The sequence below is a fragment of the Coregonus lavaretus genome (genome assembly GCF_964263955.1).
Source record: "Coregonus lavaretus genome assembly, chromosome: 19".
Taxonomy (NCBI): Eukaryota; Metazoa; Chordata; class Actinopteri; order Salmoniformes; family Salmonidae; genus Coregonus; species Coregonus lavaretus.
In genome coordinates this window covers 41,572,408-41,589,907 of record NC_140006.1, presented here as the reverse complement: position 1 = coordinate 41,589,907, position 17,500 = coordinate 41,572,408, and the positions used below count along the sequence as shown (strand labels likewise).

At 43.6% G+C, this 17,500-nt stretch overlaps 1 protein-coding gene across 1 annotated transcript in view; it reads left to right on the top strand.

Moving 5' to 3' along the window:
* Positions 1–17,500, top strand: part of LOC311146313 (uncharacterized protein) — a gene marked incomplete at both ends in the record, with an annotated part of 89,185 nt that overhangs the window by 50,989 nt on the left and 20,696 nt on the right. The window contains 3 exons of the mRNA XM_084182803.1: positions 2,659–2,745; positions 2,986–3,120; positions 3,322–3,417. Of these exons, the coding sequence (XP_084038929.1) occupies positions 2,659–2,745; positions 2,986–3,120; positions 3,322–3,417 (318 nt within the window). The remainder of the gene's footprint in view (positions 1–2,658; positions 2,746–2,985; positions 3,121–3,321; positions 3,418–17,500) is intronic.

The window sequence follows — 17,500 nt, the reverse complement described above, 5'->3', positions numbered from 1 at the left end:
TCAGGTACAGTCACAGCAATGACAAGGGAGAGACGGGTTACCGGGTGCATCAGGTACAGTCACAGCAATGACAAGGGAGAGACGGGTTACCGGGTGCATCAGGTACAGTCACAGCAATGACAAGGGAGAGACGGGTTACCGGGTGCATTAGGTACAGTCACAGCAATGACAAGGGAGAGACGGGTTACCGGGTGCATCAGGTACAGTCACAGCAATGACAAGGGAGAGACGGGTTACCGGGTGCATCAGGTACAGTCACAGCAATGACAAGGGAGAGACGGGTTACCGGGTGCATCAGGTACAGTCACAGCAATGACAAGGGAGAGACGGGTTACCGGGTGCATTAGGTACAGTCACAGCAATGACAAGGGAGAGACGGGTTACCGGGTGCATCAGGTACAGTCACAGCAATGACAAGGGAGAGACGGGTTACCGGGTGCATCAGGTACAGTCACAGCAATGACAAGGGAGAGACGGGTTACCGGGTGCATCAGGTACAGTCACAGCAATGACAAGGGAGAGACGGGTTACCGGGTGCATCAGGTACAGTCACAGCAATGACAAGGGAGAGACGGGTTACCGGGTGCATCAGGTACAGTCACAGCAATGACAAGGGAGAGACGGGTCACCGGGTGCATCAGGTACAGTCACAGCAATGACAAGGGAGAGACGGGTTACCGGGTGCATCAGGTACAGTCACAGCAATGACAAGGGAGAGACGGGTTACCGGGTGCATCAGGTACAGTCACAGCAATGACAAGGGAGAGACGGGTTACCGGGTGCATCAGGTACAGTCACAGCAATGACAAGGGAGAGACGGGTTACCGGGTGCATTAGGTACAGTCACAGCAATGACAAGGGAGAGACGGGTTACCGGGTGCATCAGGTACAGTCACAGCAATGACAAGGGAGAGACGGGTTACCGGGTGCATCAGGTACAGTCACAGCAATGACAAGGGAGAGACGGGTTACCGGGTGCATCAGGTACAGTCACAGCAATGACAAGGGAGAGACGGGTTACCGGGTGCATCAGGTACAGTCACAGCAATGACAAGGGAGAGATGGGTTACCGGGTGCATCAGGTACAGTCACAGCAATGACAAGGGAGAGACGGGTTACCGGGTGCATTAGGTACAGTCACAGCAATGACAAGGGAGAGACGGGTTACCGGGTGCATCAGGTACAGTCACAGCAATGACAAGGGAGAGACGGGTTACCGGGTGCATCAGGTACAGTCACAGCAATGACAAGGGAGAGACGGGTTACCGGGTGCATCAGGTACAGTCACAGCAATGACAAGGGAGAGACGGGTTACCGGGTGCATCAGGTACAGTCACAGCAATGACAAGGGAGAGATGGGTTACCAGGTGCATCAGGTACAGTCACAGCAATGACACATTCCACACATTGGTAATACTTCAAAGAGGACAGATACAATAAATGAATAGATGATGTAAGCATGCATGAGCACTTACAGTAGACTGTCTTATTATAAGGCTTAGCCAAGTTACAGTGGTCTCAAATGAAAGCATGTTCTTGTCTATGTATTGTCTATGCCTGTTTGTTTTATGAGTCTGATGCACCACCGTAACCCTAATAGGAATTGCCCCAAGGGGACAAGTGAATTTTGAATGAATTGAATTGAATTGAATTGAATGTGCAAAGACATTGAGTGCTCCAGTATCATTACCAAGAGTTAGTCTAATGCCAGGGACCTGGTTAATGTCATTTTTACTTTAATACATGTTACCTGCTACAGTAGTGGATGTAGTATATGTTACCTACTACAGTAGTGGATGTAGTATATGTTACCTACTACAGTAGTGGATGTAGTATATGTTACCTACTACAGTAGTGGATGTAGTATATGTTACCTACTACAGTAGTGGATGTAGTATATGTTACCTACTACAGTAGTGGATGTAGTATATGTTACCTACTACAGTAGTGGATGTAGTATATGTTACCTACTACAGTAGTGGATGTAGTATATGTTACCTACTACAGTAGTGGATGTAGTATATGTTACCTACTACAGTAGTGGATGTAGTATATGTTACCTACTACAGTAGTGGATGTAGTATATGTTACCTACTACAGTAGTGGATGTAGTATATGTTACCTACTACAGTAGTGGATGTAGTATATGTTACCTACTACAGTAGTGGATGTAGTATATGTTACCTACTACAGTAGTGGATGTAGTATATGTTACCTACTACAGTAGTGGATGTAGTATATGTTACCTACTACAGTAGTGGATGTAGTATATGTTACCTACTACAGTAGTGGATGTAGTATATGTTACCTACTACAGTAGTGGATGTAGTATATGTTACCTACTACAGTAGTGGATGTAGTATATGTTACCTACTACAGTAGTGGATGTAGTATATGTTACCTACTACAGTAGTGGATGTAGTATATGTTACCTACTACAGTAGTGGATGTAGTATATGTTACCTACTACAGTAGTGGATGTAGTATATGTTACCTACTACAGTCGTTGATGTAGTATATGTTACCTACTACAGTAGTGGATGTAGTATATGTTACCTACTACAGTAGTGGATGTAGTATATGTTACCTACTACAGTAGTGGATGTAGTATATGTTACCTACTACAGTAGTGGATGTAGTATATGTTACCTACTACAGGTCCTAGAGGTGACCCTGGGCTGGAAGGAAGATCTGGACTGGGCCCTGATGGACCGCCTGGACCTGGAGGACCACCCGGTCCCAATGGTCAGAGGTCACACACATGTGTAGACACACACACACACACACACACACACACACACACACACACACACACACACAAACAAACACATGCAGATGTGCGCATAGACACACACACACACACACACACACACACACACATACAGACACGCAAGAACACTCACACGCACAAATAAACGGTGATAATAAAGTTTTTGAATTATGACGATAGATATATAATGATTATTATGATGTGGTTCTGGGCAGGGTTGGTTGGCCGTGATGGGGATAAAGGTCACAGTGGTGTATCGGGCCATGTGGGGGACGACGGGCCCCCAGGCCCTTGTGGATCATCACCCACTACAGACTTAAATGGGCCCCGAGGGGACCCTGGAAAGCGTGGTGAGCACCATAGAGATGAGCGATCAATTCAATCAAACATGCACTGCAGTATTTATGCGGAAGCTCATTTTTCCCCAATGCTATGACCGGTTCCATTTGAATCTCGGACCATGTGTTATAAGATAATTGCTATTAGAAATATTGTGATTAATATGGTCATTTAATATCATTTAACAATGTTGATTGTCTGTTCTACATTAGGTCTGCCTGGTTTCCTTGGTGCTAAAGGACACCCTGGATATCCTGGACCCAAAGGCATTGATGGGAGGGATGGTGACCCAGGAAATGGGACGAGAGGTGTGTGTGTGTGTGTGTATGTGTGTGGGCATGCGTGGTTGGACAGTATGTGTGTGTATTATAAACTAGAAAAGGAAATGTAATGCTTCGTGGTAGTGACTGCAGTAGTGATGGTAGTTGTGGTAACGCATTTTTTACCAAAAAAACTGTGCAAGTCAATATCCCCGATATTACCATGTCTAGTCATATCCAAATCACAATCAACAAGCGTTCACACAGAGTTCATATTGTGTTATTGAACCCTATTTATTAAAGTAGGATGAAGGTCAGACAAGGGAACCATCAAATACATACTGTAAACCCTATGGTCAGTCCATCCCTGGCACTCTGTCAATCAAGGACAAAGTGGGAGTGGTAATTGCCTGGAACCTGATTTGCAGAAGTCAGAACCATCAACAAGAGTTCAGATATATAGAAATAAATAAAGTTTGTTTCACGTTCTTCATAGTTCCTTGCGGCATCCTAAATATACTGAGATTGTGTCGTGAACTTTGGTATTTTGCTCACCATAAGACAGTTACAGTATATACAATCTTATACAGATTTTTTTACCATGTATCACAATTTCATTCACTTAAGCATACCTGTGTATTATGAATGGGGTAAGCATGCCTGTGTATTATGAATGGGGTAAGCATACCTGTGTATTATGATTGGGTTAAGCATACCTGTGTATTATGAATGGGGTAAGCATGCCTGTGTATTATGAATGGGGTAAGCATGCCTGTGTATTATGATTGGGTTAAGCATGCCTGTGTCTTATGATTGGGGTAAGCATACCTGTGTATTACGATTGGGGTAAGCATGCCTGTGTATTATGATTGGGTTAAGCATGCCTGTGTATTATGATTGGGGTAAGCATGCCTGTTTATTATGAATGGGTAAGCATACCTGTGTATTATGAATGGGGTAAGCATGCCTGTGTATTATTATTGGGTTAAGCATGCCTGTGTCTTATGATTGGGGTAAGCATACCTGTGTATTACGATTGGGGTAAGCATGCCTGTGTATTATGAATGGGGTAAGCATACCTGTGTATTATGATTGGATTAAGCATGCCTGTGTATTATGAATGGGGTAAGCATGCCTGTGTATTATGAATGGGGTAAGCATGCCTGTGTATTATGAATGGGGTAAGCATGCCTGTGTATTATAAATGGGGTAAGCATGCCTGTGTATTATGAATGGGGTAAGCATGCCTGTGTATTATGATTGGGGTAAGCATGCCTGTGTATTATGAATGGGGTAAGCATGCCTGTGTATTATGATTGGGTTAAGCATGCCTGTGTCTTATGATTGGGGTAAGCATACCTGTGTATTACGATTGGGGTAAGCATGCCTGTGTATTATGATTGGGTTAAGCATGCCTGTGTATTATGATTGGGGTAAGCATGCCTGTTTATTATGAATGGGTAAGCATACCTGTGTATTATGAATGGGGTAAGCATGCCTGTGTATTATTATTGGGTTAAGCATGCCTGTGTCTTATGATTGGGGTAAGCATACCTGTGTATTACGATTGGGGTAAGCATGCCTGTGTATTATGAATGGGGTAAGCATACCTGTGTATTATGATTGGATTAAGCATGCCTGTGTATTATAAATGGGGTAAGCATGCCTGTGTATTATGAATGGGGTAAGCATGCCTGTGTATTATGAATGGGGTAAGCATGCCTGTGTATTATAAATGGGGTAAGCATGCCTGTGTATTATGAATGGGGTAAGCATGCCTGTGTATTACGATTGGGGTAAGCATGCCTGTGTATTATGAATGGGGTAAGCATGCCTGTGTATTATGATTGGGTTAAGCATGCCTGTGTCTTATGATTGGGGTAAGCATACCTGTGTATTACGATTGGGGTAAGCATGCCTGTGTATTATGATTGGGTTAAGCATGCCTGTGTATTATGATTGGGGTAAGCATGCCTGTTTATTATGAATGGGTAAGCATACCTGTGTATTATGAATGGGGTAAGCATGCCTGTGTATTATGATTGGGTTAAGCATGCCTGTGTATTATGATTGGGGTAAGCATGCCTGTTTATTATGAATGGGTAAGCATACCTGTGTATTATTATTGGGTTAAGCATGCCTGTGTCTTATGATTGGGGTAAGCATACCTGTGTATTACGATTGGGGTAAGCATGCCTGTGTATTATGAATGGGGTAAGCATACCTGTGTATTATGATTGGGTTAAGCATACCTGTGTATTATGAATGGGGTAAGCATGCCTGTGTATTATGAATGGGGTAAGCATGCCTGTGTATTATGAATGGGGTAAGCATGCCTGTGTATTATAAATGGGGTAAGCATGCCTGTGTATTATGAATGGGGTAAGCATGCCTGTGAATTATGATTGGGGTAAGCATGCCTGTGTATTATGAATGGGGTAAGCATACCTGTGTATTATGATTGGGTTAAGCATACCTGTGTATTATGAATGGGGTAAGCATGCCTGTGTATTATGAATGGGGTAAGCATGCCTGTATATTATGATTGGGTTAAGCATGCCTGCTTATTATGAATGGGTAAGCATACCTGTGTATTATGAATGGGGTAAGCATGCCTGTGTATTATGAATGGGGTAAGCATGCCTGTGTATTATGATTGGGGTAAGCATGCCTGTGTATTATGAATGGGGTAAGCATACCTGTGTATTATGATTGGGTTAAGCATACCTGTATATTATGAATGGGGTAAGCATGCCTGTGTATTATGAATGGGGTAAGCATGCCTGTGTATTATGAATGGGGTAAGCATGCCTGTGTATTATGAATGGGGTAAGCATGCCTGTGTATTATGATTGGGTTAAGCATGCCTGTATATTATGATTGGGGTAAGCATGCCTGTGTATTATGATTGGGTTAAGCATGCCTGTGTATTATGAATGGGGTCATTCAGAATTCTATAAATTTTGTCAGCAATCCGCTCAACCAAACTCTATGTCTGTATCTCAAAGAAATAAACTGACAATGATATAAAAAATTAATTGACTAAAAGAGTTCAGCTATACCATACGCAAATTAATTCAAGAAGACCATCAAATACATAAACCGATCTTAAAGAGCCCCTAAAAAGCAACTTCTCGTTTTGAAAACGGCCTATGTGGCATCGATAGGAGTCAGAAAAATGTATTCTAGTGTCAAAAGTCTTGTCCAAAACAGAGATTTGTGAGATGATAGTAAAAAAATGGTTTGTCACAGAATGAAGGGTACCGTAACAGATGGGTTGAGTTTATTTAAAACCTGCCCATATGCCAACAGCTGGCAGCAGCCAAGTTTTCGTCAATTCAGAGCACAGCTGCACAGGAGCGGATCTTAACACCCTTGGTCAATTGGGTTTGACATTCAAGATCCCTATGGGGCTAGTTAGGGACCATCACTAAATTACACAATGGATACGGACCGCTGGAAAAACAAACATTTCTCTTGTTTAACGTACAGCTTATGCTCCAACAGTCTTCCCAGCACAAACCTGACTAATGAGACATGCTGGCCTCGGTCAGCAGAATAGACCAAAATGTTGTCTATATAAACCACTACACCCCATCCCAGCATGTCCCGAAACACTTCGTTAATAAAGGCCTGGAAGACTGTTAATAAAGGCCTGGAAGACTGTTAATAAAGGCCTGGAAGACTGAAGGAGCATTAGACAGGCCAACAGGTATTACGAGATACTCGTAATGCCCCTGTGGTCGTGGAAAAGGCAGTTTTCCCATTCGTCGCCTGCACGAATGTGCACAAGATTGTAGGCGCTCCTCAAGTCCAGTTTCGTGAAGTACTGCACCCCGTGCATTTGTTCGATGATGGTTGGGATGAGGGGTAAAGGATAGCTGAACTTAACTGTGGCTTTATTCAGTGTTCGATAATCAATGCAGGGGCGCAGTCCGCCATCTTTCTTCTTAACAAAAAAGAAGCTGGAGCAGGCTTGTGACTTAGAGGGGCGGATAAAACCCTGCTGGAGGCTCTCCTGTACGTAGGTCTCCATGGCCTTGGTCTCCGCACAGGAGAGGGGATGGACGTGTCCTCTCGGGAGGGCTGCGTCAGACAGCAGGTCCATGGTTCAGTCGCAGGGGCGATGAGGAGGCAGGCGTGTAGCCTGGGTCTTAGAGAAACCCGGTGCAGATCCTGGTATTCATCATGTAAATCCACTTGAGGGGCGCGGTCCGGACTTTCCACCACAGTGGTGTTGACAGACACCGCGAGACACCTCCCCTGACACTCCTGCGACCAACCCAGCAGTCTCCTCTCGGACCAGGAAATAACAGGGTTATGCCAACTCAACCAGGAGAGACCTAAAACAACGGGGTGCGTGGGGGTGTCTATAATCAAAAAGGTGATCTGTTCTAAATGAGTGTCATGGGTCAGCAGAGAAACGGGAACAGTGATGTGGTGTACGAGCCCTGTCCCTATTGGACGATTATCCAGGGCTCGAACCGGAATGGGTGGCTGTAGGGGAACCAAAGGGATGCGTAATGCAGTGGCCAGTGCGCTATCTAAAAGATTCCCGGCAGCTCCGGAATCAATCAGAGCGAACGGGAGTGAGGGGCTAGGGTATTCAGGGAATTTAATGGGAAACACACTGGTTGAGGTGACAGAAAAGGAGAGGAGATCTTGCATCCTACCGGGGTTGGAGCAGGGGAATTCCCTGGCTTGTCACCTCCTCGCCTATTAGTGGATAGAGGGCAGGTCGGGGAGAAATGACCCCTTTCTCCACAATAGGAGCAGAGGCCCAGATTCCTCCTTCTCCTACGCTCTGCCTTGGGCAAACGTGCAGAGCCCACCTCCATCGGCTCTGGCCACGGAGCAGGTGTAGCCATGGGCTCCGGATTCCGCGCAGGTGTTCGTCGGAACCGCAAGAGGTTGTCCAACCGGATTGCCATGCTGATGAGCTGGTCGAGTGACAGGTTGTCATCACGGCAGGCTAACTCCTTCTGTACCTCCTCCTGCAGTCCACTGCGGAAAACGGTGACCAGAGCCGACTCGTTCCATCCGGTGGAGATCGCGATGGTCCGTAATTCCAGGGCGAACTCTGAGGCGGTCCTAGATCCCTGACGTAGTCAGAGTAGACGCTCACCCCCCTCTCGGTCCTCCACAGGATGATCAAACACCAAGCGGAAGAGGAGGGTGAAGTGCTCGTAGTATGCGACCTCGGGTCTGTCCGTTTCCCAGACCGCGGCACCCCAGTCCAGGGCCCGTCCGGTCAGTGCTGAAATGACTGTGGCAACCCTGTCTCTCCCGGAGAGTCACACATTACAAACCTTATAGTTAGGCTATTTGAAAAACCCATATGGCAACAATATACAGTGAGGGAAAAAGTTATTTGATCCCCTGCTGATTTTGTACGTTTGCCCACTGACAAAGACATGATCAGTCTATAATTTTAATGGTAGGTTTATTTGAAAAGTGAGAGACAGAATAACAACAAAAAAATCCAGAAAAATGCATGTCAAAAATGTTATAAATTGATTAGCATTTTAATAAGGGAAATAAGTATTTAACCTCTCTGCAAAACATGACTTAGTACTTGGTGGCAAAACCCTTGTTGGCAATCACAGAGGTCAGACGTTTCTTGTAGTTGGCCACCAGGTTTGCACACATCTCAGGAGGGATTTTGTCCCACTCCTCTTTGCAGATCTTCTCCAAGTCATTAAGGTTTCGAGGCTGACGTTTGGCAACTCGAACCTTCAGCTCCCTCCACAGATTTTCTATGGGATAAAGGTCTGGAGACTGGCTAGGCCACTCCAGAACCTTAATGTGCTTCTTCTTGAGCCACTCCTTTGTTGCCTTGGCCGTGTGTTTTGGGTCATTGTCATGCTGGAATACCCATCCACAACCCATTTTCAATGCCCTGGCTGAGGGAAGGAGGTTCTCACCCAAGATTTGACGGTACATGGCCCCGTCCATCGTCCCTTTGATGCGGTGAAGTTGTCCTGTCCCCTTAGCAGAAAAACACCCCCAAAGCATAATGTTTCCACCTCCATGTTTGACGGTGGGGATGGTGTTCTTGGGGTCATAGGCAGCATTCCTCCTCCTTCAAACACGGCGAGTTGAGTTGATGCCAAAGAGCTCAATTTTGGTCTCATCTGACCACAACACTATCACCCAGTTCTCCTCTGAATCATTCAGATGTTCATTGGCAAACTTCAGACGGCCCTGTATATGTGCTTTCTTGAGCAGCGGGACCTTGCGGGCGCTGCAAGATTTCAGTCCTTCATGGCGTAATGTGTTACCAATTGTTTTCTTGGTGACTATGGAGTTTTTCCTAGCCACCGTGCTTCTACACCTGCATTACTAGCTGTTTGGGGTTTTAGGCTGGGTTTCTGTACAGCACTTCGAGATATTAGCTGATGTAAGAAGGGCTATATAAAATAAAATTGATTGATTGACTATGGTCCCAGCTGCCTTGAAATCATTGACAAGATCCTCCCGTGTAGTTCTGGGCTGATTCCTCACCGTTCTTTGGTCTTGGCCATGTTGGAGAGTTTGGAATCTGATTGATTGATTGCTTCTGTGGACAGGTGTCTTTTATACAGGTAACAAGCTGAGATTAGGAGCACTCCCTTTAAGAGTGCGCTCCTAATCTCAGCTAGTTACCTGTATAAAAGACACCTGGGAGCCAGAGATATTTCTGATTGAGAGGGGGTCAAATACTTATTTCCCTCATTAAAATGCAAATCAATTTATAACATTTTTGACATGCGTTTTTCTGGATGTTTTTGTTGTTATTCTGTCTCTCACTGTTCAAATAAACCTACCATTAAAATGATAGACTGATCATATCTTTGTCAGTGGGCAAATGTACAAAATCAGCAGGGGATTAAATACTTTTTTCCCTCACTGTATGGCAACAATATACAGTGGGGAGAACAAGTATTTGATACACTGCCGATTTTGCAGGTTTTCCTACTTACAAAGCATGTAGAGGTCTGTAATTTTTATCATAGGTACACTTCAACTGTGAGAGACGGAATCTAAAACTAAAATCCAGAAAATCACATTGTATGATATTTAAGTAATTAATTTGCATTTTATTGCATGACATAAGTATTTGATCACCTACCAACCAGTAAGAATTCCGGCTCTCACAAACATGTTAGTTTTTCTTTAAGAAGCCCTCCTGTTCTCCACTCATTACCTTTATTAACTGCACCTATTTGAACTTGTTACCTGTATAAAATACACCTGTCCACACATTCAATTAAACAGACTCCAACCTCTCCACAATAGCCAAGACCAGAGAGCTGTGTAAGGACATCAGGGATACAATTGTAGACCTGCACAAGGCTGGGATGGGCTACAGGACAATAGGCAAGCAGCTTGGTGAGAAGGCAACAACTGTTGGCCCAATTATTAGAAAATGGAAGAAGTTCAAGATGACGGTCAATCACCCTCGGTCTGGGGCTCCAAGCAAGATCTCACCTCGTGGGGCATCAATGATCATGAGGAAGGTGAGGGATCAGCCCAGAACTACACGGCAGGACCTGGTCAATGACCTGAAGAGAGCTGGGACCACAGTCTCAAAGAAAACCATTAGTAACACACTTCGCCGTCATGGATTAAAATCCTGCAGCGCATGCAAGGTCCCCCTGCTCAAGCCAGCGCATGTCCAGGCCCGTCTGAAGTTTGCCAATGACCATCTGGATGATCCAGAGGAGGAATGGGAGAAGGTCATGTGGTCTGATGAGACAAAAATAGAGCTTTTTGGTCTAAACTCCACTCGCCGTGTTTGGAGGAAGAAGAAGGATGAGTACAACCCCAAGAACACCATCCCAACCGTGAAGCATGGAGGTGGAAACATCATTCTTTGGGGATGCTTTTCTGCAAAGGGGACAGGACGACTGTACCGTATTGAGGGGAGGATGGATGGGGCCATGTATCGCGAGATCTTGGCCAACAACCTCCTTCCCTCAGTAAGAGCATTGAAGATGGGTCGTGGCTGGGTCTTCCAGCATGACAATGACCCGAAACACACAGCCAGGGAAACTAAGGAGTGGCTCCGTAAGAAGCATCCCAAGGTCCTGGAGTGGCCTAGCCAGTCTTCAGACCTGAACCCAATAGAAAATCTTTGGAGGGAGCTGAAAGTCCGTATTGCCCAGCGACAGCCCCGAAACCTGAAGGATCTGGAGAAGGTCTGTATGGAGGAGTGGGCCAGAATCCCTGCTGCAGTGTGTGCAAACCTGGTCAAGACCTACAGGAAACATATGATCTCTGTAATTGCAAACAAAGGTTTCTGTACCAAATATTATGTTCTGCTTTTCTGATGTATCAAATACTTATGTCATGCAATAAAATGCAAATTAATTACTTAAAAATCATACAAGGTGATTTTCTGGATTTTAGTTTTAGATTCCGTCTCTCACAGTTGAAGTGTACCTATGATAAAAATTACAGACCTCTACATGCTTTGTAAGTAGGAAAACCTGCGAAATCGGCAGTGTATCAAATACTTGTTCTCCCCACTGTATATACAGTGGGGGAAAAAAGTATTTAGTCAGCCACCAATTGTGCAAGTTCTCCCACTTAAAAAGATGAGAGAGGCCTGTAATTTTCATCATAGGTACACGTCAATTAAGACAGACAAATTGAGATTTTTTTTCTCCAGAAAATCACATTGTAGGATTTTTTATGAATTTATTTGCAAATTATGGTGAAAAATAAGTATTTGGTCACCTACAAACAAGCAAGATTTCTGGCTCTCACAGACCTGTAACTTCTTCTTTAAGAGGCTCCTCTTTCCTCCACTCGTTACCTCTATTAATGGCACCTGTTTGAACTTGTTATCAGTTTAAAAGACACCTGTCCACAACCTCAAACAGTCACACTCCAAACTCCACTATGGCCAAGACCAAAGAGCTGTCAAAGGACACCAGAAACTAAATTGTAGACCTGCACAAGGCTGGGAAGACTGAATCTGCAATAGGTAAGCAGCTTGGTTTGAAGAAATCAACTGTGGGAGCAATTATTAGGAAATGGAAGACATACAAGACCACTGATAATCTCCCTCGATCTGGGGCTCCACGCAAGATCTCACCCCATGGGGTCAAAATGATCACAAGAACGGTGAGCAAAAATCCCAGAACCACACGGGGGGACCTAGTGAATGACCTGCAGAGAGCTGGGACCAAAGTAACAAAGCCTACCATCAGTAACACACTACGCCGCCAAGGACTCAAATCCTGCAGTGCCAGACGTGTCCCCCTGCTTAAGCCAGTACATGTCCAGGCCCGTCTGAAGTTTGCTAGCGTGCATTTGGATGATCCAGAAGAGGATTGGGAGAATGTCATATGGTCAGATGAAACCAAAATAGAACTTTTTCGTAAAAACTCAACTCGTCGTGTTTGGAGGACAAAGAATACTGAGTTGCATCCAAAGAACACCATACCTACTGTGAATCATGGGGGTGGAAACATCATGCTTTGGGGCTGTTTTTCTGCAAAGGGACCAGGACGACTGATCCGTGTAAAGGAAAGAATGAATGGGGCCATGTATCGTGAGATTATGAGTGAAAACCTCCTTCCATCAGCAAGGGCATTGAAGATGAAACGTGGCTGGGTCTTTCAGCATGACAATGATCCCAAACACACCACCCGGGCAACGAAGGAGTGGCTTCGTAAGAAGCATTTCAAGGTCCTGGAGTGGCCTAGCCAGTCTCCAGATCTCAACCCCATAGAAAATCTTTGGAGGGAGTTGAAAGTCCGTGTTGCCCAGCGACACCCCCAAAACATCACTGCTCTAGAGGAGATCTGCATGGAGGAATGGGCCAAAATACCAGCAACAGTGTGTGAAAACCTTGTGAAGACTTACAGAAAACGTTTGACCTGTGTCATTGCCAACAAAGGGTATATAACAAAGTATTGAGAAACTTTTGTTATTGACCAAATACTTATTTTCCACCATAATTTGCAAATAAATTCATTAAAAATCCTACAATGTGATTTTCTGGATTATTTTTCTCATTTTGTCTGTCATAGTTGACGTGTACCTATGATGAAAATTACAGGCCTCTCTCATCTTTTTAAGTGGGAGAACTTGCACAATTGGTGGCAGACTAAATACTTTTTTCCCCCACTGTATGTCATGCAACAAAATGCAAATTAATTACTTAAAAATCATACAATGTGATTTTCACAGTTGAAGTGTACCTATGATAAAAATTACAGACCTCTACATGCTTTGTAAGTAGGAAAACCTACAAAATCGGCAGTGTATCAAATACTTGGAATATACATACAGTGGGGAGAACAAGTATTTGATACACTGCCGATTTTGCAGGTTTTCCTACTTACAAAGCATGTAGAGGTCTGTAATTTTGTATCATAGGTACACTTCAACTGTGAGAGACGGAATCTAAAACAAAAATCCAGAAAATCACATTGTATGATTTTTAAGTAATTAATTTGCATTTTATTGCATGACATAAGTATTTGATACATCAGAAAAGCATAACTTAATATTTGGTACAGAAACCTTTGTTTGCAATTACAGAGATCATACGTTTCCTGTAGGTCTTGACCAGGTTTGCACACACTGCAGCAGGGATTTTGGCCCACTCCTCCATACAGACCTTCTCCAGATCCTTCAGGTTTCGGGGCTGTCGCTGGGCAATACGGACTTTCAGCTCCCTCCAAAGATTTCTATTGGGTTCAGGTCTGGAGACTGGCTAGGCCACTCCAGGACCTTGAGATGCTTCTTACAGAGCCACTCCTTAGTTGCCCTGGCTGTGTGTTTCGGGTCGTTGTCATGCTGGAAGACCCAGCCACGACCCATCTTCAATGCTCTTACTGAGGGAAGGAGGTTGTTGGCCAAGATCTCGCGATACATGGCCCCATCCATCCTCCCCTCAATACGGTGCAGTCGTCCTGTCCCCTTTGCAGAAAAGCATCCCCAAAGAATGATGTTTCCACCTCCATGCTTCACGGTTGGGATGGTGTTCTTGGGGTTGTACTCTTCCTTCTTCCTCCAAACACAGCGAGTGTAGTTTAGACCAAAAAGCTATATTTTTGTCTCATCAGACCACATGACCTTCTCCCATTCCTCCTCTGGATCATCCAGATGGTCATTGGCAAACTTCAGACGGGCCTGGACATGCGCTGGCTTGAGCAGGGGGACCTTGCGTGCGCTGCAGGATTTTAATCCATGACGGCGTAGTGTGTTACTAATGGTTTTCTTTGAGACTGTGGTCCCAGCTCTCTTCAGGTCATTGACCAGGTCCTGCCGTGTAGTTCTGGGCTGATCCCTCACCTTCCTCATGATCATTGATGCCCCACGAGGTGAGATCTTGCATGGAGCCCCAGACCGAGGGTGATTGACCGTCATCTTGAACTTCTTCCATTTTCTAATAATTGCGCCAACAGTTGTTGCCTTCTCACCAAGCTGCTTGCCTATTGTCCTGTAGCCCATCCCAGCCTTGTGCAGGTCTACAATGTTATCCCTGATGTCCTTACACAGCTCTCTGGTCTTGGCCATTGTGGAGAGGTTGGAGTCTGTTTGATTGAGTGTGTGGACAGGTGTCTTTTATACAGGTAACGTGTTCAAACAGGTGCAGTTAATACAGGTAATGAGTGGAGAACAGGAGGGCTTCTTAAAGAAAAACTAACAGGTCTGTGAGAGCTGGAATTCTTACTGGTTGGTAGGTGATCAAATACTTATGTCATGCAATAAAATGCAAATTAATTACTTAAAAATCATACAATGTGATTTTCGGGATTTTCGGCAAAATCGGCAGTGTATCAAATACTTGTTCTCCCCACTGTATATATATTAGATATTCAACATGTATTAGACATATTCAATCAACTCTTTGTTCTTATTCCAGTCATCATAACATTAATTCATCACCAAGCTATTCTATTTTTATATTATTTTATATTTTATATTAATAAATATATATACACTACCAGTCAAAAGTTTGGACACACCTACTCATTCAAGGGTTTTTCTTTATTTGTACTATTTTTTTAATTGTATATAGTGAAGACATCAAAACTATGAAATAACACTTATGGAATCATGTAGTAAAAAAAAAAAGTTAAACAAATCAAAGTATATTTTATATTTCAGAATCTTCAAATAGCCACCCTTTGCCTTGATGACAGCTTTACACACTCTTGGCATTCTCTCAACCAGCTTCAATTGGAATGATTTTCCAACAGTCTTGAAGGAGTTCCCACAAATGCTGAGCACTTGTTGACTGCTTTTCCTTCACTCTGGGGTCAGACTCATCCAAACCATCTCAATTGGGTTGAGGTCGGAGGCCAGGTGATCTGATGTAGCACTTCATCACTCTCCTACTTGGTAAAATAGCCCTTAGACAGCCTGGAGGTGTGTTGGGTCATTGTCCTGTTGAAAAACAAATGATAGTCCCAAACCAGATGGGATGGTGTATTGCTGTAGAATGCTGTGGTAGCCATGCTGGTTAAGTGTGCCTTGAATTCCAAATAAATCACAGACAATGTCACCAGCAAAGCACCCCCACACCATAACGGCTCCTCCTCCATGCTTTACGGTGGGAAATACACATGCGGAGGTCATCCGTTCACCCACACCGCGTCTCACAAAGATAAGGCGGTTGGAACCAAAAATCTCCAATTTGGACTCCAGACCAAAGGACACATTTCAACCGGTCTAATGTCCATTGCTCGTGTTTCTTGGCCCAAGCAGGTCTCTTCTTATTATTGGTGTCCTTTAGTAGTGTTTTTTTTACAGCAATTCCACCATGAAGGCCTGATTCACACAGTCCCCTCTGAACAGTTGATGTTGAGATGTGTCTGTTACTTGAACTCTGTGAAGCATTTATTTGGGCTGCAATTTCTGAGGCTGGTAACTCTAATGAACTTATCCTCTGCAGCAGAGTTAACTCTGGGTCTTCCATTCCTGTGGCGGTCCTCATGAGAGCCAGTTTCATCATAGCGCTTGATGGTTTTTGCGACTGCACTTGAAGAAACTTTCCGAATTGACTGACCTTCATGTCTTAAAGTAATGATGGACTGTCGTTTCTCTTTGCTTATTTGAGCTGTTCTTGCCATATTATGGACTTGGTCTTTTACCAAATAGGTATATCTTCTGTATACCCCCTCTACCTTGTGACAACACAACTGATTGGCTCAAACGCATTAAGAAGGAAATAAATTCCACAAACGAACTTTTAAGAAGGCACACCTGTTAATTGAAATGCATTCCAGGTGACTGTATCATGAAGCTGGTTGAGAGAATGCCAAGAGTGTGCAAAGCTGTCATCAAGGCAAAGGCTGGCTATTTGAAGAATCTCAAATATAAAATATATTTTGATTTGTTTAACACTTTTTTGGTTACTACATGATTCCATATGTGTTATTTCATAGTTTTGATGTCTTCACTATTATTCTACAATGTAGAAAATAGTAAAAATAAAGAAAAACCCTTGAATGAGTAGGTGTGTCCAAACTTTTGACTGGTACTGTGTATATTTATATATATAAGGCTAAGCTTTATTTTACTCAATTTTGGCTAGTATTTACTTAACAATGACGTGGTAACATTAAGTACTTAGTTCAAAGAAGTGAAGACAAATGGGAACCATGGTACCATGTGGTATGTAACAACACTTGTTGGCACGTGTTTTAATGAATTCTAAATAAGTAAAAGATTAGTTGCTGACAGAATATCTAAGTAAAAACAAAGTAATTAACAGACTGTACATTGACGAACAGCACATTATAAGATTGACCTAGAAAATGTCCAGCTTAATTTAAACCTCTAGTTTCTACAACCAAACATTTAATGTATTAAATTATTAAATACTAAGATTTCTAACCTGGACTGTTGGAGCGGTCTTACCTGTCATAAAGCTGTAGTGGCAGTGACAGTGTCTGAAGTCTAATGATTATATGACTATCCAAAGCTCTCACAAGCACACCTGTGCATTTCCCTTCACTAGATAAAAACCATTAGGGTACCATTCCAGGCTCATATACTTATACAAGACTCATATAGACATTTATATTCATATACAGTCGTGGCCAAAAATATGGCACCCTATTTTCAAATCATATTATGTTCTGAATCAAAAACAAAGGTTCTGTAATATTAACAGTGAAATAAA